The sequence below is a fragment of the Bos taurus genome, chromosome 1 (genome assembly GCF_002263795.3).
Source record: "Bos taurus isolate L1 Dominette 01449 registration number 42190680 breed Hereford chromosome 1, ARS-UCD2.0, whole genome shotgun sequence".
NCBI classification, from domain to species: domain Eukaryota; kingdom Metazoa; phylum Chordata; class Mammalia; order Artiodactyla; family Bovidae; genus Bos; species Bos taurus.
This window is the reverse complement of record NC_037328.1, coordinates 22,274,036-22,299,989: the sequence shown is the minus strand read 5'-3', so window position 1 is coordinate 22,299,989 and position 25,954 is coordinate 22,274,036. Positions and strand designations below refer to the sequence as shown.

The 25,954-nt window shown below is 39.2% G+C and overlaps 1 protein-coding gene across 6 annotated transcripts in view; it reads right to left on the bottom strand.

Annotated features, from left to right (window-relative positions):
- Window positions 1–1,029: 1,029 nt before the first annotated feature.
- The window catches only part of LOC107132175 (LINE-1 retrotransposable element ORF2 protein), a 183,961-nt gene continuing 159,036 nt past the window's right edge, over window positions 1,030–25,954 (bottom strand). For 2 of the 6 annotated variants that reach the window (XM_059887537.1, XM_059887524.1), the window contains 3 exons: window positions 18,119–19,177; window positions 7,807–10,213; window positions 1,030–3,980 (listed from right to left, as the gene is read on the bottom strand). In XM_059887537.1, coding sequence (XP_059743520.1) covers window positions 1,386–2,633 — 1,248 coding nt within the window. In that variant the 5' untranslated portion in view covers window positions 2,634–3,980; window positions 7,807–10,213; window positions 18,119–19,177 and the 3' untranslated portion in view covers window positions 1,030–1,385. The remainder of the gene's footprint in view (window positions 3,981–7,806; window positions 10,214–18,118; window positions 19,178–25,954) is intronic. The other 4 variants (XM_059887526.1, XM_059887530.1, XM_059887528.1 and 1 more) reach the window with 4 other exon arrangements.

Sequence of the window (25,954 nt, the reverse complement as noted above, 5' to 3'; positions counted from 1 at the left end):
GTGGTGAGAAGGGAAGTAGGAAAGGACAATAAAGAGAAGAAAAACATGTTTTGTTTAGACTTTATTCCCTGTGTATAAAACTCAAGACTCAAAACATATTTTCAGTTTAGTGCTTAAAGGAGAAAACTAAAAGAAGCCCCCTGCTGACCACTCTAATTTCTCCCCTATTGGCTCAAAAAGAAAAAAAAAGGAGAGAGAGAGACAGACAGGGAGAAAGATCTCTTTCTCTACCTGTATTTAAGATATCATTTAATCTTCTATCATTATTTTTTATGTATCATATCTCTCTTTAATTGAAATAAATGCATTCATACCAACATATATTCCTAAAGACAACTTGGTATTTTGTCTTTCCTTGATCATAGGAAAAAAAATTAGTCTTAAATGTATTGTTTTAAAATTGCATTTAAAACTATTTCACTAGCAGATTCCTTTTTGTTCTTCATACCATATCAGGGCATAAAATTTGGGCTAATTATCTCAAACTCACAGAGGTCTTTAAAAATAATATAGTAAATCAGAGTTTTATTCAAAATTACTTATTATAACTGTCTTTTGTCCTGTTCTAGAAAATTAAGGTACTATGCATGGCAAAAGTCTCCTGGTTGTGTGTTTCATGCTATAACCTGAATCTATGAGGAAGTCACCCCATAGACTATTCTTTAGAAAATAGAACTTCTTGGGGCAGAATGACCCAAGTTGCCCAGGAATGTAAATTAAAATGATTGAGTATTTCTCTTTCCATAAAACAAATATTTTACTACATTGTGTACTATAATAACCTTTCTCACATACAACATAGAAATATTAACATCCATCATATATAATTAAATGCTCAAAGCCTATTTGTAAAGCAAAATCTGCAGTAGAATGACATCACTTACATTTAGTTATCGTTTCAAAAGAAAGTGTGATTAATAGAAACAGAAGGATTCTCCTAGAGAGCTCGTGTCCTGTAACAGTGACATTTATATTAGAACAAACTACATATATAACATTTGTCTTTATTTTGCTCCAGATCAACCTAGCTGAATTTTTTTTTATTTTATTTTATTTTATTTTTAAACTTTACAATATTGTATTGGTTTTGCCAAATATCAAAATGAATCCGCCACAGGTATACATGTGCTCCCCATCCTGAACCCTCCTCCCTCCTCCCTCCCCATACCATCCCGCTGGGTCATCCCAGTGCACCAGCCTCGAGCATCCAGTATCGTGCATCGAACCTGGACTGGCGACTCGTTTCATACATGATAGTATACATGTTTCAATGCCATTCTCCCAAATCTTCCCACCCTCTCCCTCTGCAACAGAGTCCATAAGACTGTTCTATACATCAGTGTCTCTTTTGCTGTCTCGTACACAGGGTTATTGTTACCATCTTCCTAAATTCCATATATATGTGTTAGTATACTGTATTGGTGTTTTTCTTTCTGGCTTACTTCACTCTGTATAATAGGCTCCAGTTTCATCCATCTCATTAGAACGGATTCAAATGAATTCTTTTTAATGGCTGAGTAATACTCCATTGTGTATATGTACCACTGCTTTCTTATCCATTCATCTGCTGATGGACATCTAGGTTGCTTCCATGTCCTGGCTATTATAAACAGTGCTGCGATGAACATTGGGGTACACGTGTCTCTTTCCCTTCTGGTTTCCTCAGTGTGTGTGCCCAGCAGTGGGATTGCTGGATCATAAGGTAGTTCTATTTCCAGTTTTTTAAGGAATCTCCACACTGTTCTCCATAGTGGCTGTACTAGTTTGCATTCCCACCAACAGTGTAAGAGGGTTCCCTTTTCTACACACCCTCTCCAGCATTTATTGCTTGTAGTCTTTTGGATCGCAGCCATTCTGACTGGCGTGAAATGGTACCTCATAGTGATTTTGATTTGCATTTCTCTGATAATGAGTGATGTTGAGCATCTTTTCATGTGTTTGTTAGCCATCTGTATGTTTTCTTTGGAGAAATGTCTATTTAGTTCTTTGGCCCATTTTTTGATTGGGTCATTTATTTTTCTGGAATTGAGGTGTAGGAGTTGCTTGTATATTTTTGAGATTAGTTGTTTGTCAGTTGCTTCATTTGCTATTATTTTCTCCCATTCTGAAGGCTGTCTTTTCACCTTGCTAATAGTTTCCTTTGTTGTGCAGAAGCTTTTAAGTTTAATTAGGTCCCATTTATTTATTTTTGCTTTTATTTCCAATATTCTGGGAGGTGGGTCATAGAGGATCCTGCTGTGATGTATGTCGGAGAGCGTTTTGCCTATGTTCTCCTCTAGGAGTTTTATAGTTTCTGGTCTTACATTTAGATCTTTAATCCATTTTGAGTTTATTTTTGTGTATGGTGTTAGAAAGTGTTCTAGTTTCATTCTTTTACAAGTGGTTGACCAGTTTTCCCAGCACCACTTGTTGAAGAGATTGTCTTTAATCCATTGTATATTCTTGCCTCCTTTGTCAAAGATAAGGTGTCCATATGTGCGTGGATTTATCTCTGGGCTTTCTATTTTGTTCCATTGATCTATATTTCTGTCTTTGTGCCAGTACCATACTGTCTTGATCAGAGCAGAAAAAGAAATAAAAGGAATCCAAATTGGAAAAGAAGAAGTAAAACCTAGATGAATGTTTGGGCACATGCGACAACTGTAGAGAGATGGACAGCTTCTTTGGTATTGACTTGGCTTTTGTAGAAGCTTTCGCTTCCTTGACTAACCCTTTTCTCATTTCTACCGTCTTAACTTTGGGGACGTGCATACATAGCTGGGCCATTTGCCATGCTCTCTGTTAGATCAGGGACAAGCACACTACTCATAGCCCAGTTCATGATTCAGTTTTAAGAACATTACGATTCTACATAATACCCTTGACCTCTCAGAGCTGGTGATGTGAGCATAAAGGTTGCCAGGACACCATAAACTTGTCCTGAGACAGAGTCCAATCAACAACTTTATGACAGTCCTTCTGGACGGTTTGACCTAATACCTACAAGCTGGTCATGAGACAGTCAGGGGGTTGGAAATGTATCGCTTGACTGGGTTTTCAGATTGATAAAAAGAGAGTAAGCAACTGTGCTATCCAGAAGGTTCCAAAGTCTCAGGGTCATTTAGAGTCAAGTATAGCAGCTCCCCTTCCTAAGTCCGGGAGTTCTCCCACCAACCAGTGCTCAGGAGAGGGGAGTTTCCCTAATTTAAACAAGAAAGCCCACAGCCTGCTCAGCTAAGAGCCAAATGAAAAGGCAAGGTTGCTCAAGAATCATGAGACAGTTGGAAAACCCCTGTGGCTGGCACCCGTTATAACAGAATCTGCACATTAAATCAGGGAGGATTCATTTGGGCTTCCAGTTTTAATAGAAAATAATGATTTCTCTCCTACATTTGTTGTCTGTTGGTTTATGAAGATCAAAGTTCTTTCTCTGGCCTGATTGCACCCCTGTTCTTTCTTTATTTATGTCCTGAAAATAAAGCTCATTTATTCTTAGTTTATAGCAGCCATTTCCTTATTTAGAGATTATACTATTAGCTAATATAACCTATGAAAAATTTTTTATGGGAGTAGAATTGATTTACACTGTTGCGTCAGCATCTGCTGTACAGCAAAGGGAATTAGTTATACGTATATCCATTCTTTTTTAGATTCTTTTCCCATTAGGTCATTCCAGAGTATGGAACAGAGTTCCTGTGCTATACACAGTAAGTCCTTTTTTTATATACAAAACAGATAACTCCTGCTCTTTTAACAGCTGGACAAGTCATTGCAACTTTCCATTACAGAGATGCTCCTGATGGGGGCAATATTGCACCTGGTCAGGCGATGATTTTCCTCTTCCTGGCTGCGGCTTCCCTGTGCATGACACCATGGTCTTCACAGACAGGACTTCTCTGTCCTTAAAAGGAAAAAGGCCAGCACACTTGAGAGTTGGATTGAGTCAGTGAAGTAACCCTGAGAAGCACTAGGTTCGTCTTTAATGGTTCCTGTTTACTTTCCTGAGGAGAGATTATGAGAAGGAAATAAGATCACATTTTGAAGTATTTTCATAATGCAAGTTATTACTGAAACCAAATACTCTTTTGAATCAAACAACCTTAAAGTGATGTACAATTCTAATATCTATTTAATTAATCAAAATTTTTCTTAATAAATAATAAAATATATTCTATTTGTGTTTTAGAGGGGACATATATTGCATATACTCATAAATATTTAAATACAGGGAACCTGCTTGGCATAGAAAATTTTAAACTTTTCAGAAGTCTTCATTATACTGGAAATTTTTGAAGGGAAATAGAATTTTAACAGCTTTTTACTTAATCATAGAAAAAATAAAATTATTTTCTAAATTCTGAAGGAAAAAAATATATTAGGTTATAGATTGCAAATGCTTGTCTCATTTCAGACCTCTTGTGACATCTTATGACAACATTGCCTACCTTAGTAACTGTGGAGTATTAGGAATCTTGTGAAATAGTACAAAGCATGAGAAAAATTTTATATTTTCATGTATACAAATATATGTATATACGTGAGGGCTACACAGAGAAAATCTAATAAACCTGTATCAGTATCCATGTTTTAATATTGATTGGAATAGCTTAGGAGTTTATATTAATAAAAATATATCCTGATTTTCTAAAGTTTTAATAATTATATATATACACATATACATTACTAAGGAGAATGCCATGTGACAATTGAATTATACAACTGCAAGCCAGGGAACACAAAAGTTGGCCAGCAAGCCATAAGAGGCTGGAAAGAGACAAGGGTTTCCATAGAGGTTGCAGAGTTCCATACAGGTTCCAAACTTCCTTTGTGGTTGCTATAATCTGAATATTTCTATCCCCTAAAATTCATGTGTTGAAATCTTCATTCCCAAAGATGATAGTATTAGTAGGTGTGGCCTTTGGGGCTTAGTTTTAGGTGAGAAGTTACAATGCTGCACAGATGTGATATAAAATATATATATTTTATATATTAAATACAGCTCCAATAAACTTTTAAAAATTATTTTAATATGACAAACTGTTTTAAAATTATATAGGTGAGAATTGCCAAAATAGTTCTAAGAAGAATCCTGAGAACAGGATATTTTTCATAGTAACAGTTACAGTAAAAAGATACAGTAATGAAAACAGTATCCAGAATAGACAATTCAGTGGGACAGAAAAACATGTACAGCAAAGGGCTCAAATATTTATAAAATTGTAGTAAAGGATAAAGTTGGAATTATAAATTATTGAGGAAACATGTTGCTGTTCAACGAATTGTGCTAGGAAAACGGTTCAAGTTTTGGGATACAACATATAGTAAAATAAATTCCAGGAGAACTAAGTAGATAGATGTAGAAAAATGACTATGTGAGAAAACAAGAGAAAATATAGATAGCTATTGGGCTTCCCTGGTGGCTCATGGTAAAGAATCTGCCTGCAATGCAGAAGAGCCGAGTTCTATCCCTGGGTTGGAAAGATCCCCTGGAGAAAGGAATGGCTACCCACTCCAGTATTCTTGCCTGGAGAATTCCATGGACAGAGAAGCTTGGTGGGCTACAGTTGATGGGTCGCAAAGAGTCGGACACGACTGAGTGACCTACACTTTCACACTTTCATTTATATGTGATATTATCATGAGAAGCCTTATCTAAGTATTAATGCAAAGTAAGAAATTTCAAGGCAATATTTCGCAGTGTGATTCATTAATTACTTCATTTAAAGTCAGCTGGGTTATTGCTGAAATGGTTGCCAGAGCCATACCAAAAGATTATTGAAAAATATTCCCTGATAGTAGAGCCCAGAAATCCTTGTTTTAGTGAAAATACTAAGAGATCGTGATGCACATTAAATTTGAGAATCATTTCCAGGCAGGATAAGATCGATAGATTTACTACAGTTGTGAAAATTTCTATAAAATAAATACACAAAATCAAGAGTCAAAAGAAAACCTGGCAGGGGACTTGGCTGGTGGTCCTCTAGTTAAGAATCCACATTGTAATGCAGGCGACACAGGTTCAATCCCTGGTCGAGGAACTAAGATCCCACCCACGTGCTGCAGGACAGCCAAGTCTGCAGGCAGCAACTACCGAACCCACCCACCACAGTTAGTGTCTGTGCTTGGCAACAAAATATCTTACATGACTCAACAAAGATCGGCATGCCACAACCAAGACCCAATACAGACAAATATAAAGCAAACCTGGCAAAAATAAACTGCAGTGTTATATGACAAACAGTTGAACAATAATAAATCAACAGAAAAACAAATTACTAAGGAAACTTAGACTCCATGAAAAGAAAAACAGGCAAAAATGGGAATAGACAATTCCAAATGGAGAAAAAGTCTAATAAACACACACACAGTCAATTCTCAGTTGCAAAATGAAACCAGATTCAGACTCTTTTACAAATTGAGAAAGATGTTTTTAAGTATAACGACTAGTGCTGGCAAATGAACTTGTCCCTCTCAAATATCATGTAAGAGTTTCATGTGATACAATATTGCTGGAGAGCTATTCAGCAATATGAATCAAGTATCAAAAATTATTGACATCTTCTGACCTAGTAATTTTCCTCTTTGGGAATTATGCTGAGAAAATAATTAGACCTGCACCAAATATTTATGCACAAAGATGAGTAAATGAAAACAAGGATAAATCCATGGTCTCATATAAAACAATGAAAAATGAAAACAACAGTAATTCCCCAAATTATTTTTCTGAAAAATTTTCACAATAAAATTTTAAGTACAAAAAAACATGATGTAATATTTCTCAGATATATAATTCCAAGCTTGAGAAATATATATATAAATATGTGTTATATATATTTAGAAATAAACATATATATTTTATATATATTTAGAAAAAGTACTGTCAAAATTCCCTGGTGGCATAGAGGGTAAAGAGTCTCCCTGCAATGCGGGAGACCTGAGTTCCATCCCTGAGTCGGGAAGATCTCCTGGAGAAGAAAATGGCAACCCACTCCAGTATTCTTGCCTGGAAAATCCCATGGACAGAGGAGCCTGGCAGGCTACCGTATTCTTGCCTGGAAAATTCCATGGAAGAAGAAGGAGCCTGGTGGGCTACAATAGAGTCAGACAGAACTGAACGATTTCACATTCACTTCCACTTTCTTTCACTCTCAAAAATGCTTCTCAGAGAGTTTTAATAATATACTATAGTTTCAATTTTCTTCATTTTTTCTCCATTTTTCAAGTTTCCTGCAAAAGAAATATCTTACCTTATAGATTTGAAACTAAAAGAGGAGTGGTTAGAATATTTTCTCAAACAACACTGGTATATCATATTTTCACTTTCATTTAGGCTGTTTAAGCCATAAACGAACATATGCATGGAACTGGCCTTGTTTTTTTAATGACTAGTGCCTTTTGGAGGGTCAAAAATTCAGATAGTGCTATGGACTAAATTGTATCATTCAAAAATTGACATGTTGCAATCATATTCCCCAAACTGGCTATGTTTGGAGATAATCTTCCGGAGGACTTCAGTTCAGTTCAGTTCAGTCGCTCAGTCATGCACACCAGGCTTCCCTATCCATCACCAACTCCCAGAGTTTACTCAAACTCATGTCCATTGAGTTGGTGATACCATCCTACCATCTCATCCTCTACAGGAGGAAATTAAGCTCAAGTACTAGGTGGGACCCTAATCTGATAGGACTGGTAGCTTTATAAGAAGAGGAAGAAATCTCTCTCTCTCTTTTTCTCTCCAAGCTTACACACTAAAAGAAGGCCAAGTGAGCACACAGTCAGGAGGCAGCCCCATACAACCTAAAGAAGAGGCCTCAGAATGAAACCTACCTTGACGGCACCTTGATCTTGAGCCTTCTAGCCTCCAGATCTGTGGGAAATAAATTTCTGTTGTGTAAACCACCCAATCTATGACATTTTGTTATGGCAGCCTAAGCAGACTAATACAGGCAGTTTTATCAATCTCATCATCCTGTTTGGTTTTGAACAAGTTTGTCAGCTTCAAGGTTCAAATCTACTTACCAAGAAGCATGACGTAACACTTCCGTGGATAGTAATAAAAGTATACTTTAAAAAAAAAAATCTTGAAAAATCATCTTGCAAAGAGAGGGATTAATTAGAAGCAAACAGCATTCCTTTGGGTATGTAACTGCATGCTTGCTAAGTCACATCCAACTCTTAGTGACCCTATGGAACATAGCCCATCAAGCTCCTCTGTCCATGGGCTTCTCCAGGAAAGAATACTGGAGTGGGTTGCTGTGCCTTTCTCCAAGAGATTTTCTCGATCCGGGGGTCAAAGCTGTGTCTCATATCTCCATCTCCTGCATTGGCAGGCAAGTTCTTTACCACTAATGCCACCTGGGAAGCCCCCTTTTACCAACAATGTATTGAATCTTTGGATATTGAATATTGGATTTAGACCTCATTACAAATGAATTTAACAATTCTATATTTATGTTTTAGCTTGCATTGGAGCAGGAAAAGGAAGAAAAAAGATTTCAAACAGATAAGTTTCAGATCTAAACTCTCTTGTAAAATCATTATCACCATTGTCTTGGTGTTTAAATTTTCCATTTTTGATACATGTTTTTGTTTTATTTTACAAAAAAGAAATAGTCTGTTATTTCTACTTTATTATATACTTCATGTGAGAATAAATAAAACTATCATAAAGCTTTGATTTACTCATTAGGAGAAATATGAATAACATTTTAAAAGCTGAATGACTACCCTTTCATCCTGCCTTTCTAAACAATCACCTTTTCCTCAGTGATTTACTGAAAATGAAGACTAGATCCATGGAGAAACATATGTACTCAGAGATACACATATACATGTTCTTTATATTTATTAATATAAATCCATGTATATTTGTGCATATGTAATATGTTATACATATATATATAATTTTTATCTGCTTGGTTTAGGGGCCAAGATTCTACTCACTTTTCAGAAAACTCTAGGAAGTATTTAATTTTAGAAAGGCATATAGAACAGGACAGCTCAGAATGGACTAGTCGCTTCCAAGTGCCAAATAGCCACTATGGATAGAGGATACCCTATTTGTATCTTTTCTGGTGGCTTAGTGGTAAAGAGAAGGCAATGACACCCCACTCCAGTACTCTTGCCTGGCAAATCCCATGGACGGAGGAGCCTGGTAGGCTGCAGTCCATGGGGTCGCTAAGAGTCAGACACGACTGAGCAACTTCACTTTCACATTTCACTTTCATGCATTGGAGAAGGAAATGGCAACCCACTCCAGTGTTCTTCCCTGGAACGCCCCCAGGGAAGGGGGCGCCTGGTGGGCTGCCATCTCTGGGGTCGCACAGAGTTGGACACGACTGAAGTGACTTAGCAGCAGCAGCAGTGGTAAAGAACCTGCCTGGCAATGCAGGAGACATTGCAGGAGATGCGATTCAATCCCTGGGTCAGGGAGATCCCCTGGAGGAGGGCATGGCAACCCACTCCAGTGGGATTCTTGCCTGGAGAATCCCATGGACAGAGGAGCCTGGTAGGTTACAGTCCACGGGGTTGTAAAAAGAGTTGGAAATGACTGAGTGACTAAACAACACCACCAACATTAAGGACATATGCATGTACTTGCAATTTTCTGTACATTTTCAATTTTTCAAAATAAAAAGTTTGAGCGAAAAGACATGTAGAAATATTCCAATCACATTCCTTCGGTTTCAAATAGTTTACTATTTTTAATCCCTGCAGTGTGTTAGTCACTCAGTCATGTCTGACTCTTTGTGACGCCATGGACGGTAGCCCACAGGGCCCCTCTGCCCATGCAGAGGACATGTTTAATCCACTGGCATTTTTGCTTTTTGAGCAGTGGTATCCCCTTGGACCATATTATGGTCTTTCTATTCTTTGCATAGTTTCGTGGCTCTTAAAAAATGATGTCACATGTAATAAGCAAACTAACCACTGGTGACACTAAAATGGGAAAGGGGTCCTTGGCATGCCTCAAAAAGTCCTGTATATAATTTTTAAATCAAAGCTGCAATTTATGGTCCAGTGAGCAAGATGGTGTCTTGCTAGATTGCTCTGCCGATGAGAACTCGTCATTCTTGTCATGAACCAGAATCACCATTTCTGCACTTTGGTTCTGGGAGGCAGACGTCTTCTCTGACCTCGTCCGTGTCCTCTGACAAGGAGACAAATTTCAGCTTGTCCAAGAAAAGATACCCTCTGCTGCTCGTTGCTTGGGAGGGAAAACACAGTCTCCTTCCTAGGAGACAATGAAATAAGAATTGAGTCCCAAAGAATATATAAAGACTCTTCATTTTCAACTGGTCAGCCTTTCATTTTTAGCCTGAATGCAGCCTTGCCCTGAGAGATGGGGCGGGGGGTGACAAGCGGCTGAATTTCCCCTTCTTGCTCAAGCAGTCATTTATTCTGACAACAGCATCTTTTCAGTAATAAGAAATCAGTTCTAATTTCCCCAGTTTACTTAACAAAAATATGGACTACTTGTTGATAGGACTGCTACATTTCTTGTGTGCATGTGTGATCTAAAATGCTAAGTTTGGGGGATGGGGAAAAACACAGAGAAACAGCTTTTACTGGGGGAGAAAATATTTGTAGCAGTAAAGCAGCTACTCTAATTTGAATAGAACAAAGCCATCTTGAACTTCTTGTTCTTTTCAAGTACCTTTCCAGCATACCTGAGTTCTCACAGTCCTGGAGAATCATTTGAAACAAGAAAACTTTGTGATTGTTTTAAAACTTCAAAACTCCTGCCAGGATTGGCTCTAAATATCAGAGAGGTCCTTGTGGACGAAGACCTAAAGATATCTTGTACAACCGGCTATGAGCTGCATAGGCAGAGCTTTAAGATAAAAGTTAAGGACATAAACTTATTTTAGCTCCTCAAACAAAGGAAGGAAGAAAGACACTTTGTTCCTGATTCAGAAAAAAATGTTATTTAAGTGTAATGAAATTTATGAGCAGATAACACTCTATTAGTGAGTCTTTATAAATTTTATCACTATTCTCAATTAAGAATATGTAAAATACTGGTGTTGCTTAGTCGTGTCCGACTCTGCAATGCCATGGACTGCAGCTCACCAGGCTCCTCTAGGTCAATGTGTAAGTGTATTTAGTTCCCAGCTTGAAGTTTAAAGATAATCCCTGCATACTCTCTATTTATATCTTTTAAAATTGAATATAATATTTATTCAGGTTATTTTTTTCTGATTCAATCTTCAGTGAGGAAAAATATAATTTTCTTCCTGGGGAATCAGAGATTTCACACTAGCTTTAATAAAATCAATTTCATCACTAGATATAGAATATTTCCCTAAGGGTCACAAAAAGCTGACGTTGATTCATCTTCGTCAAAACAGAGAAGTTGTTAAAGGAAAGAACTGATATGAGAGTTCTTCCCACTAACTGAATGAACACAGAGGAATGAATAAGATGAACTGTACGTATAAACATACATAGAGTCCTTTTCTCCTCGTCTGTCTCTTGCTCTGCTCTCTCCTCAGAACTGTCGGCAAGAGCAGACATACTGAGAAGTCAACTCAGCTGAGTGATACTGAAACTTGAAGGAAAAAGAAACTTGATGTGCAAATATACTATTGTTCAACAGCTTTGCAGGTGATTTTATTACCTTAAGACATCATGGTTTCTGTCTCCTCTCTCTGTGTCATTTCTCTGTCATTGTCTTTCTCTCACACACTCACCCAGAGGGGCACACATATTGATACCTGGTGGGGAATTTCTTAAAGTTATTTCTTCTCCAAACCGAGAAAAGTCAAAGACCCGGCTCCATTAAATGAATAATCACTTCTTAATATTTAAAATGAACAATCTGAGGATTCTACCAAAGTAATACAGTTGACCCTTGAACACCACAGGTTTGAGCTGTACGGGTCCACTTATGAATGGATCTTTTTTAAAAATAAATACGTACTACAGTACTACAGTAGCTCAGTTGGTAAAGAATCTGCCTGCAATGCAGGAGACCCAGGTTTGATCCCTGTGTTGGGAAGATCCTTGGAGAAGGAAATGGCAACCCTTTCCGGTATTCTTGCCTAGAAAATCCTTGGTACAGAGAAGCCTGGTGGGCTACAGTCCATGGGGTTCACAAGAAATAGGACATGACTTAGCAACTAAGCCACTACCACAGTGCTACATGATCCATGCTGGCTGAGTTTGTGGATGTAGAGCCCTGAATAGGGAAGGCCAGCTGTGAAGTTATATTCAGATTTTCAATGGAGAGGGTTTGGGCCCCGCTAAGTCTACAGAGTTTAAGGGGACACATAAGAAGCCTTCTTTTTCACTTCCCCTTGCCAAAAACAGACATGGGAAGCATGGCACACATGCACAAAATTTTAATGCAATAATTCTAGTTTCCACTTTGTCCCAATCAATGTAGACATAACAACTTTAATCTAGCTCTTCATTCTGTGTACCAAATTCAAACATTCTACCAAAAATCTTCAGGCATTTTCTGACTAAAAACATCGTTTTCTCCCTTAAGGCTAAGTAAGCCCTATGGGTAAATAGGAAACTTGTAAAACTGGTTCTACTAGCAAACTATAAAACTTTCATGCCCTATTTACCACATTAGAAAAGAGCAACGTTCTCCTTTTTTCTCATTCTCGTTTTAGCCTGAACACATGGCTTTTTCTGAAGCTCTGCCAGGTTCAGGTCAGATACTATTAGGGCAGTGATGACTGTGGGTTAAGGCACATACTGCCCCCATGGTTTCACCTGTGAGAGCCCTTTAAAGTCTCTATCTGGCCCTGTTCTCATGTGAATGCATTTGTGTGAGCAATCTCTGGACGATATTAAGTAGTTGTATCAACAATAAGTGTTGGTGATGCTTATCTCTCTATTTCTCTGGATTCTAGCACGCGAGACTTTTGAGATGACCTACTAAGATAAAATCTAAGTGACACATGTTACAGAAAAAAGGCACAATTTGACTGGAAAAGACTTAAGAAGTGATCGTGAAGGTTACTTTCTGCAACACTAGCAATCCAGTGCGACTGCTCTCCTAGTGCTTATTTTAGAACCCTGGCTAAATTCTTGGTGTTTGACTCACTGGAACAAAGAGTGAATCAAACACAAGGAATTTAGAATTTATTAGCTGGTAAGATCCCATGAGTTTAGAATACTCAATGAAGACTATATGTATTTTTTAAAAAAGGTGGTGGGGGGGTGTTTCTGTTCAATTAAAATTTTTAATTGAATTATAGCTGATTTATAATGCTTTATTAATTTCTGTCACAAAGTGACTCACAAATATATTCTTTTCCATTATGGTTTATCATGGGATATTGAATATAGATGCCTATACAGAAGGGCTTTGTTGTTTATCCATTCGATAAACTTACATCTGCTAAACCCAATCTCCAGCTCCGTACTTCCCCCAGCTGCCTCCCTCTTTGGTTCAAAAAAACGTTTTTAGTTCACTCATTTCTGAGGAAGTGAAAACATCTCGGTAGTTCAACTCTTGCCCTACACTGCCTCCCTCACCTTTGACCTACCTATCTTTCATCCTTCTCTCCTGTGCTCCTAACCTTTTTCCTCCCCATCAAATATATGATGGAGAGAGGGTGAAAAGTCAGGACTTGATCATTTTCAGTCTCATCATCAGCCCTGACCTAAATGCTCTTGAAGGTTTTCCTAGTCAGATCAAGTAGCTGTCCATATTATTTAAACTACTAAACAAATATCCCTGAAAATGTAGTGGTTGAAATAAAATACAAGTGAATTTATCTTTTAACTAACAATCTGAGAGGGAAAGGAGATAGTGGGGAGACCCCGCTCCACTCAGTCATGCAGGAACCCCACCCCGAATGAGACTAATCCTTCCATCTTCAACATGTGGTTCTTAAGGTCCATCCTGTCCATGGGAAAGAAAAATAAAAGCTGTAGAAGTGAGCGTGCAAGTTTTCAAGGCAAGTCTTGAGTGGCATCTATCACTTTTGCTCACACTCTCTGGAGAGAGCTTAGTGTTAGGGTCACAACCAGCGGCAGAGGAAGCAGGAAAATACAGTCGTTGGCTGGAACGCTTCATCCCAGTTATGACATGATCTTACTTCAGAAGCAGTGGAGCGCAGATTGGGGTGGACAACTTGTAATCTCTACCACACCTTTCTAGGTGGCACTAGTGATGAAGAACCCACCTGCCAATGCAGGAGATGTAAGCAACGCAGGTTCGATCCCTGGGTTGGGAAGATCCCTGAAGCGGGAAAGGCACCACTTCAGTAGTCTTGGGAAATCCCATGGATAGAGGAGCCCGGTGGGCTACAGTCCATAGGGTCACAAAGAGTTGAACACAGCAGAGAGTGTGAGCACGGCACAGGGTAAGATGCAGGTTCAAGAATCAATTGTTCTGGGCCCTTTGCCCATTGGCTCCTGCCAATGCAGGAGATGTAAGAAACACAGGTTCGATCCCTGGGTCGGGAAGATCCCTGAAGCGGGAAAGGCACCACTTCAGTTGTCTTGCTCGGGAAATCCCACGGACAGAGGAGCCTGGTGGGCTACAGTCCATGGGGTCACAAAGAGTTGAACACAACAGAGAGTGTGAGCACAGCACAGGGTAAGATGCAGGTTCAAGAATCAATTGTTCTGGGCCCTTTGCAGAGCAAAGTATTCCTATATATTATTCATCTGTAATGACAATGTATTTTCTTGATCTCATAAATTAGTGTATACTCTTATTTCCTAGATGAGTTATGAGAGTAAAATAAGAAAATATATCTGAAAGCTGTTTGGAAAAGATAAAAATATTTATATTTTTAGTGTCTAATACTAACATATTTTAGTCTATATTTAGTCTAACACTATATTTTAGTGTTAGAAATTAAATTAAATTATTCTTTCATTGGACTATTACTCAGTTATAAAAAATAAAAAAACAACACCATTTTCAGCAATATGGATGGACCTAGAGATTATCAATGGCACCCCACTCCAGTACTCTTGCCTGGAAAATCCCATGGACGGAGGGGCCTGGGGTGCTGCAGTCCATGGGGTCGCTAGGAGTCAGACATGACTGAGCAACTTCACTTTCACTTTTCACTTTCATGCATTGGAGAAGGAAATGGCAACCTACTCCAGTGTTCTTCCCTGGAGAATCCCAGGGATAGGGGAGGCTGGTGGGCTGCCGTCTCTGGAGTCGCACAGAGTCGGACACGACTGAAGTGACTTAGCAGCAGCAGCAGCAGAGATTATCATACTAAGTAAAGTCAGACAAAGACAAATACCACATGATATCATTTACATGTGGAATCTAAAATATGATACAAATGAACTTATTTATGAAACAGAAATAGATGCACAAACACAGAGAACTCACTTGTGGTTGTCAAATAGCGGGGTGGGAGGGAGGGATGGATTTGGAGTTGGGGATTAACAGATATGCACTACTGTATATAAAGTAAATAAGCAACAAGCTCCTACTGTACATCATAGGAAACTATTTTCAATATCTTGTAGTAACCTATAATGGAAAAGGATGTGAAAAAGAATATATATATACATATATATACACACAGACACACACACACACATATATATATATATGTACACATAAATGAATCAGTTTGCCGTATACCAAAACATTGTAAATCAACTATACTTCAATATAAAAAATATCATTCCTTCATTGTTCAAATCTAAGACTGAGTGTGAACCTATGAAGCCAATGCCCAGCATTTCCACATTCAGATAAAACATGACTAACAGATAGACTGAAAAAAAGCAATCTTCAAACAGAGTCCAAACAGAAAGTATATAAGTAAGGGTTGAATATATATCACAGTTAAGCTAGGACACTTCTGTTGAAAATGGGTCTGAAATGTAAAGGCAGGTTTATCAATATAGATAGCAAATTTTATTCGAGTCAGTATCACAGCTCAGTGAACATCAAAACTGACTACACTTCTTGTAGCATCACTGAAGTTTGGAGGATCAATGAAGTTTGAAGGCAAAACATAAAATAAAAGCCTACAGAATGCTAAGAAAGACCCCCAGTGAATGGACATTGGGTAGAGAGTGTCAGAAGAAGACTCAAGTTTTGTCAAGGGAGTACAGGCAAAGTTGAAGGACAAATAAGAGACAGAGCACACCCCTTCAGTGGGATCACATAAAAATGCAAATCATGGCAGGATATAATATGTTAGACTCTGTTTTTTAAGAAGTTTAAAATAAAGATAGAGAACTCCATGCCCAACCTCACATAATAACCCAGATCAATACTCTGATATGTCATGGAAAGAGAGACCAGCTAAGGTTAGGTAATGGAGGTGACCTGACCCATTGACCTTAGACAGTCAACGTTCTGCCATTAAATGTCAGATCAATTCCCAATGACTTAAACATTACCCAAAGCCTCTAGTTTCCTGTAATCTTTAATAAAAAAAAAAGCAAACTTCAAACACTACCATTTTCAAGAGTCTAAGGAATTACTATTTACTATATTAGCTTAATCCATCTTGCTTGCTCAATTTTTAAAATTCTTGTCTCAATTGTTTTCTAACATTTACAAAGCAGTGCCTGCATTTTTAAAAACTCTATATTACTATCTTTAACTTATGTTTATATCTATCTTTTTATATTCAGGAAATAACTTTTCTTTCTGGGATCTTATAAACAACTTACCATAGACTGTCCATTTTCTCATACCACTGTTACCAGAATTATCTTATATTGCAATTACATGTGAAAAGGTTTTTCTCCCTTTAGGTCAAGGATGGCCCATGTTCAATTGATCTTTTATCCATATGATGCCTTGCATTTGTAGGTGGTGCTAGTGGTAAAGAACCCACTTGCCAATGCAGGAGGTATAGAAGACACAGGTTCGATCTCTGGGTCAGGAAGATCCCTTGGAGAAGGGCATGGCAACCCGCTCCAGTATTCTCGGAAGAATCCCATGGACAGAGGAGCCTGGAGGGCTACAGTGCAGGGGTCACAAAGAGTCGGACACAACCGAAGTGACTTAGCATGCACGCAGTACATAAATTAGCACAACTTTAGCCCAACTCCATTTCCCTCAACTCAAGGCAGTGCGAGGGAGATGAGAAGAAGGTCCACCTATATGGCTGCTATAAATTTGTGGGGGAAACTCCTAATTTTCCTCTTGGGGGTATGATGAACCAGTTTCTTTAATCCTTCACAAGGAACATCAAATCTAGTTTTCAATACTCTATCAAAGGTAAAGGTCGGAAAACATCTAGGGTATGCCCTATGCCTAGAAGTCCGTAATAAACAGTCATTTAGCGGTGATAATCCCAAGCTTACTCTTTTATATCTCAGGGATCATCCAACGATCTCTGTGTCCAAAGACTGACAGATCTGTTTGATGGGCATGATCCATGTTATTTGGATGACCAATTCAATGAATCAATGAGCCAACTGCCATCTCTAAACACCAGCAAATTTCCAGCTGGAATCTGGCAGCCTGAAGATGTCACTTGCACTAGGTGTGACAAATTGTAATCTAAAAGAACACCTAATTTAGATCCTAGTCCACTTTTTTCAGAGCTGCTGGGGGAAAGAAGGGAGAAGATTACAGCTCTTTGCACTCCCAACATCCCCCATCCATTGTACCTGCTGTACAATTACTGCTGCCATGCTTGCCAAAGTGCCATTAAGGTTTCTGGAGCTCCTGGCACTTGGGTAGATATTCTACTTAATCACCAAAGATGACTTCTGCTTGCCAGCGGGGTGCCTCCAACCAAAGGAAAAATATCAGACAGATAAATGCAGATCTATTTTTTTTTTCTAAATGTATAGAGAAAGAAGACAGAGAACAAGGACTTTTTGGGAGACCTCTTGTGTGCTGGGTGAACTTTACTCTTGTTCATTTTTGCTCTTTTTTTTTAAGAGTAAAAACTTCAGTAAGAACTTAAAAAAAAAATGTTATCATCAATTCAAACAATCATGCCAAAAGAGGTCATATTGCCAGAGACAATAGGCAGCTGTAGAGAATCCATCAGGCTTCCACTGCCTCTGGGAGCAAGGTCTTCGTTTGTCAGCTGAGTTAGGATTGTTGGGAGAGGCAGCAAAGGTATTTAGTGCCCACTGCCCTCCCACTGACCTCAAGTGTGGCTGCAGCAGCTCAGAAATGGGGTGTGGGGCTTGGCCACACGTCACAGCACTCGGACTCTCCTACCTGCAGGGGGGTCTTTGGGCTTGTCTTGAGGTGAGTCTTCACTGCAGATAATTCACATACTGACTCATTTGGCACTGGAACTCTGGGTTGTGCTTGACTCTCTGTTCTTCTTCTGTTGCCTTAAGGTACAGATACTTTTAAAAAAGAAAAATGAGTAAATTTTAACAAACATTATCATCATCACCCTGAATTGAGCCATCAGTAATTTGCTCTAGCCCATCACTGAGAATAGAGGCATAAACATTTTTTTTTAATTTCACAAGTACAACATTTCTTCTTTGCATTGTGATGTTTTCCATTGTAGGCAGAAGTAGGTGGCAGACAAAACCCAGCCCTTATTTCTTTCCTTTCTAGATGTTGATCAAAGTGTCAGTGAGGCAATATGACTTGTTTTATGATGACAGTCCCTGCTCTGCTTGGTGACCTGTGACCTCCCTCCTCAGGGGATCTTGAGGTTAACATGAAGGCACACCGGACATCTCCACAGGAATGTGGCAAGAATTAAGTGAATGTATGGGCCTTACCGAGCAGGGAAAACAACTGCGTAATTTTGCCCACCAAAAACCCGGAAGCAGAGTTATTTGCAGCCCACTGGTCTGTGACGTCAATCACCTGACCAGAGATATTCATATTAGTGCCATCTCTTGCTTAAATAGTAATCACCTGCCTTGTCCGGCCCTAGGAGGAGGGAGAAGAACAGAGGAAGTCGTGAAGCAGAAGTAGGTTAGTGCTAGCGGGAGAGCTGGGTGGGTAAATGTCTGTGACGTGATCAGAGTCAATTACAGCTGTTGACACTTTATCCAGGCAGTGACCCCAGGCCCTGGTTATAGAGGGCCTGAACAGACAGGTCTCTAGCCAGCCAGCCATGGTGCTCTCATTCCCTTCTCCCCTCTACAGCTATCTCAGCAGGAGGGCTTCAGGAAGGATCTTACAGTCACATCCCCCTTGCTTCTTGGAACCAGGAAATGAGAAAATCATTGCTCACCCCACTCCAAACTTGCCTCATCTCGAAGCTCTGTATCAGCTCTGAGGTTTGCAATCACACCAGGAGGATCTCTTCTGTAGAAGCAAAGAAGGACAGAATGTTGGAAGGGAGCTCTCCTTGACAGATGGGAATGAGAGCGGTGTGAGTAACTAACTGGAGGCAATAAAGGTGTTAGCAAATAGCAGGATGGAAGAGCGGCCCCCGGGATGACTGGCTCTGTTACACGCGGTGTGTTGTAAGGGCACCAGCAAGAGCTGCCTGTCTCAGCTTTGGTGTGAAGAGCATGTGGCTCCCCCAGATTCGCAACATCCTTGTGGGCTTTCTCAGAAGCATAAGCACTGGCTGAGCCCCCATCCAACTGAGGGGGCTTCCATGTCTTTCTTGCCCTCCTTTCTAATGCCTATTCTCCAGGTCTTCCCTCCTTTCTTTGTCCTGGTTCTTTTGTTCTTTTCCCTGGTCCTTACGTCTCATTACATGATATTCCCACTTTTCCTTTGAGATTTTTGTCTTTTCTTAAAGCAAGGAGAGCCTCATCTTCAATGCCAAACCCAGCATCATGTAACCAATCACCCAAAAATCACAACCATATAGGCCCTGCCCTCTGTGTTAAGAAAACCCAGCTGTTGCTGAGAATTGTGTATCTATACAGTGTTTACACATGAACGTAGCAGGAATTCTTAAGGCTGAGATGCCATTGAACCAAAAAATGTCATAACACAAAGGAGTCTTACGGACTTATTACCTCCTCCCAACTACATTCCATCTGACAACCAGTCAAATCACGACTTGGGAAAGTTAAATAAGTTTTCAAGCTTACACAAAACAATTATGAAGAACACGGGCCTCTGGACTCTCTAACTAGCGTGTGTGTGTGTGTGTGTGTGTGTGTGTGTGTTTCCGTTTTATGATTTTTTATCTTTTTTAACTTTTTATTTTATTGCTGCTGCTGCTGCTGCTGCTAAGTCGCTTCAGTCATGTCCAATTCTGTGCGACCCCATAGACGGCAGCCCACCAGGCCCGCCTCCTTCCCCGGTCCCTGGGATTCTCACTGGGGTATAGCCAATTAGCTATATTTTGATGGTTTCAGGTGAACAGAAAAGGGACTCAGCCATACATATGCATGCATCCATTCTCCCAAACCCCCTCCCATCCAGGCTGTCACATAACATTGAGCACAATTCCCTGTGCTATACAGTAGGTCCTTATTGGTTATGCATTTTAAATATATCAGTGTGTACATGACCATCCCAAACTCCCTAACTATCCTTTCCCCCCTATCCTTCCCTCTCCCTGAGCAGGTCGCAGATTCTCTAGACCCCTATGCTACCTAGGGAAATATTTCTTACCCCCAGTCATGCTTGAATCCCTCTACAACAGAAGCAAACACAGCTACTGAATCAGGGAAGCTCTTCCGTTCTCTCATGACGTGCCTGAGGGTAAGGAATTCTCGGGCCTCCCTGGTTCTCTATTCTCTTCACAGCTGAGGAGCCCGGATAGACCATCTAGGGTGGCTTCTAGTTCCAAAATTCAATGACCCTTTGAGTCTAACTTCTTTCATCAGAATACCTGTCATTTCTAGGTAAGTGGTGTTCTCAGTCTTTTCTGCTAAAGGAGGTTAAGTAAATAAAAAGGAAAGATTGGGCTCTGCTTTTGGCCTAAATTATAACTTCATGACAAGGGATGAAAGAAGTTAATAGCAATAAGAAAGCTTCCAAGGTCTACCATTTACAATTTAAATCCTTTACTTGGAAGGTTAAAAGTTCAAAGTTGAGTCATAGTCTGAGGTGGCTCTGCTCTTTCTTTTTAATTATCTGAGGTCAGGAAGTTAATAATACCAGAAATCCCCAGTGGAGACCTCTTGTGCACTGTGTGAACTTTAAACTTGCTCATTTTTTTTAAGGGTAAAAAGTTCAGAAAAAACACAGTGGACTTTTCCTCTTAGCCTCCACCCATTCATCCCCCAAGGTCAAAAGTTGAACTGTAAAACAGAAACCCTTGTTCTCTGATCCACATTTAAACAGATCACTTATTAAAAGGTAAACATTCCAAATGCAAGCCAAGATACAAAGTGAATCTGTTCAATAAAAATAAAAATATTGTAATAAAATGAGTCTTTGATCTTTATCACTTGTCTTGGAATTGAGCATCAGAATTTATTTTATTTTTTGAATCTCAGAGAAAGAGCAGTCACAAAAGCTCTTTCCTAACCGATCTCTGCCCTGAGATTGGCATATCTGGAAAAGATAAACCTAAGACATTTAAAAATAATTCTGTTTACAGTCTTATCTTAAGGCAATTTCTACAACTAATTTTACACCATTTTTTATTTGTTTGCTTGTTTTGCTCAAACAGGAGTTCAAGTGTGGTTTAAATCAGAAAGATTTAAAGGACTGAGGAATTAAGAGATGTTTGCTGAAAATGGTGGGGGATGTGGAAAAAATAAAGAAATGGTTGAATCAACACAATGAACCTCATGGGAACCATGGGTAGACTATATTTGAAATTTTCAGAATGTTAAAGCTCAAACATGAAGCCAAAAGGACAGCTGTACAGGCTTAAATATGTACAGCCAACCCTCCATATCCCTGGTTCCACATCTTTAGATTCAACCAACCGCAGATCAAAAATATTAAGAAAAAAAAATTCCAGAAAATCTTGCACATGTCAAGGCATGACTAGATTTATTTAATAAGTGTAAGACTAGCTTTCTTAAAGTAATAGTGGCAAATTTAGGAAGTAAGTCAGACAGAGAAAGAGAAATATCATATTATATAACATATGTGCAGAATCTAAAAAAAGAGTGAATAAAAATGAACTTATTTACAAAGCAGAAACAGACTTACAGACTTGAAGAAGGAACTTATGGTTATGGGGTGGGGTGAAGCGGGGTGGAGAGATAGACAGGGAGTTGGGGATTGACATGTAAACACTATCCTATTTGAGATAGATTGTTAAAGGTTGTTTTTATTGCTTCAAGTATTATTTTGACAACTTTAAATGCCAAAGATTTTGAGAAAAAAAAGTATGGAAAAGTCAGCTGAATATTAACCCAATCCAATTAGCTAGCTTAGAAAAGCTTCCTGAACCACCATCATATTAGGTTGTTATTGCATGCAACCCCTAAGTGTTCTTTTCTAATAAAGCAAATGATGTATGTGTCCATTTTCTTTTTCAGTGCACACCCTTTATGGGTGCTTTGATTAAAAAAAAAGCCCAATCTGGGAATGAATATCTGTTCCAAAATCTTTTAAGAAAGCACCTTTGTCACAATTTAACAAAATGAAGATAATACCACTTGCTTGTCTACCTTAATAATTTTTGTACCTGTCTAATGAGAAAACTACAGAAAATAGTGAGAACCTTGAAATGATATGCAATGAATACATTCATAGTAAATATTTTTCACTGATGCCAGTTTCAACAAATGTCTGTTAAGTTCTTGGACTTTCTGATTAATTTTAATGTGAAAACTAGAAGATACGGCTCCAAAGAAGTTGTGACCTAGACCATTTACACTGTATGTAATTTTCACAACATCCTCTGGGACTCCTGGATGCAGCTGGATGACCCAGACCCAGGAGTGACATGCCAGGAAGGAAGTGGGGAGAGCATTTGGGGCTACTTCCTCTTGTGAGGACTCCCCTCTCAACAGCTGTAAGGAAGGGTGGAAATTCCTTATGAGTCAAAGGGTGACTTCAAAGTAAAGGATGAAATTTGAGAGACATGATCATATTGATTAGGATGTTGACCAAGAGCAAATCACTGCATTTAGAAGTGTCCAGGGAAAAATCAGGTATTAAATAGAAGGTGAAGGGCATGTGGACATTGCTCACTTAGGCAGGTGTTACACTCGTGAGAATAACTTCTGGTTTCAATTTATCTTGTGAATATATTTCCATGAATATTTATGTTTCTTCTTCTTTAAGTCATGACTCTTTATTTGAACTAGTTGTTTTCAACCTTCTGTCTGACTGAATTCCATATATATTTTTTTTTTTCTTTTCCTACAAACCACTTCATTTTATGAGGCTATTATATGGTAAGACCATGTTGTGTTCTGGACATACTTATCCTAAATGTTCTCATAGGAGAGAAATAGGACTAGATCCATGTGAAATCAACCCTACACAGCACTGTGAGGCATATTCTACAAGTGGTATGAACGAGGAGCCATGAGAACCCTGGGTCTTTGCCACACTTTTTCATGCTTTCTTGCCTTGCACTTTCTGATCAGTCCTCCTGGAAGACCTCGTTTGCCCTTGATTCCCGGGACTCTGTGCTCTGCCTCAATACTGCTCTTCCTTCACATCTCACCTCCTTCTACTTCTCTGAAAGCAAGTGTCCCTTCCATAGCAATATACGCAGGCGGTGACATCAGAGTAACTATCTCACTACACTGAAATGTGCAGTTAATTTTGCTGCCTCCAACAATAAATTACAATCAAACTGAGAGAGAGAATTCCCATGCAATTCCCTGGGAAATTCTTCTTTAAAAACATAGAATGAAACCTGACAGGATTTAGTGTATACCTTAACGGATAGCAAAGATGAGCTGAGACTCAACAGGGTCTATGACAGACTGAATTTACAGAGTCCTGCTGGCTTTGCAGGACACCATTAGCACAACAGTTTCCACTTTTGCTGTGCTTTGCTATCCCCTGAGAACTTTAAAATATTCTTGATGTCTGGGTCCCAGGCCTAGATATTTTGAATTAATTGAACTGAGGTAGGGCAGGGTCATTAGGGTATTAAAACGCTCCTGGGGAAATCTGTGATGATAAGAACTGAAGAATATGGGCCAGTGTACAGGAAGATTCTCTTAAATGCATCCAGGAATTGTCAATGACATTGACATCCAGAAGTCACAAATGGACTGTTAATTTGAGGATAATTTATTTTCATAATTCTCTTGAAGAATAAGTCATTTACCCATCTGAACTGATTTAACAGTTCTCTGTTATCCTCAGGATAAAGTCTTGACCAGTCAACATATTACATCAGCCTCAACACAAAATGGTCCCGTCTTTTTCTTCTTCCTTATTAATAACGTGTGTGCTCGACTCATGCAAAACTGCTTGCTATTCCCAGAGTGTGCCATGCAAACCCTTCCCATATCTTCCTATGGGTCTGTTTTTAGGAATACCTCTGCTCTTGTTCCTCCAGGTAATTCATATTTGTACTTTAAGATCCAACTCAGGCTCGTCTTTTCCTGAATGCCTTTACTAGTCGCCTTGGTTTTATAAAGTGCTTCTGCTCTGTGATGCACACAACTTAATTCACTGCTCAATTGTAGCAGTTAGCACATTGGCTTAAACTAGCTCTTTGCCTGCCACTGACTGGATTCTTAGACTCCCAAGGGCAGAAAATGTGTCATTTTTCTGGATCCCCTTTCTCCAGTATCCAGCAGAGTGTTTAATACATAGTAAATACTATGTGAATGCTTGTTGAATGAATGAATAAAAGGATAGACAGATGGACAATAAAAATATGATCATATAAATAACTCCATTATTTATTTAACATCTAGAAAGACTCCCATGATATTCATCACTGAAGAGAGAGAATAATAACTTCCTGTTAGGTTTATTTCATATTCATCTTCCAGTGGTTGGAGACCCAGGAGCCTGAGCCAATTATAGAAGTAAGAGACACCAGGCCAGAGCAAGTGGCCCCAGGAAAAAGGATTACAATCACGACTTCCTTGGTTATGTTAGGATTTTCTAGTTAAAGAAATGGAAACAAACATTGACTCACAGTGTTTCAAAATTGTGACCTTTCTAGATGGTTGCTTAGTCCTGAGCCACGTCACTTTCCGTTTGTTCTTTCCTGCCCTCACGTTGGCCTTGGGGTCCTCTTCACAGAATCATGTTCAGTATCAATGCATTTGCTCCTCCCCTCCCAAGTTGGGTTGAAACTAAATTATATGTTCATAGCTTCTTAAAGCTAAAATAAATTTTAGGGAGACTTCCCTGGCAGTCTAGTGGCTAAGACTCCATGTACCCAATGCAGGGGGCCCAAGTTCAATCTGTGGTTAGGGAACTAGATCCCACATTTGTATCTGAGTTTGTAAAGCTCAACTAAAGATCCCTCATACGGCAAGAAGATGGAAGGTCTTGGGTGCCGCAACTAAGACACAGTGCAGCTGAATAAATATTAAAAAGTAAAATCAAATACATATACTTAAGATTTTTTAAAAATATCCCTTCTCCAGGGCAATCTTCCTGACCCAAGAATCAAATCCAGGTCCCCTGCATTGCAGGCAGATTCTTTACCATCTTTACTAGGGAAGTCCTTATACGCAGTTTAAAAAAATAAATAAGAGGATTATCTCATGCAGCCCCTCCATTTTGGAGACCTAGAAAGCTTGGGGGAGGTTCAGGGAATGCACCGTCTGTGACAATTAGTGGTGTAGCTGGGTGGTTCTGAACTCCATCAGCATACGAGGGCCAATAAGGTCACATCACCTGTAACATTCAAATCACTTAGGAACTTGGATTCCCTCTTAACATCTTCTGTGACTATTTCCACAAAGCCCCAGGGAGAGTCCATGTATGTTCAGAAACAAGCCAGTTGATAGTCATTTTCCCTGGCTGCTTCCCTAAGGCTGCTTGCTCTCTAGGTCCCTGCTCTGGGTCTCGGGTCTCTGTGCATAGTCCTCCTTGTGTACTATCATCTTCTGTAGAAATGCTCCCGGGTTGCCACATAGGATTCTTGGTGGGGAAGCATGTGTGTGGGGAGAGTGAGGGGTGGTTTGAAGGAGTGAGAGGAAGGGTGGGGGTGAGGGAAAGAAAAAATGTTGAAAAACAAGAAAAAACTCTCCCCCAGCTTTGGAGGTGCCTGTGTTATCTGTG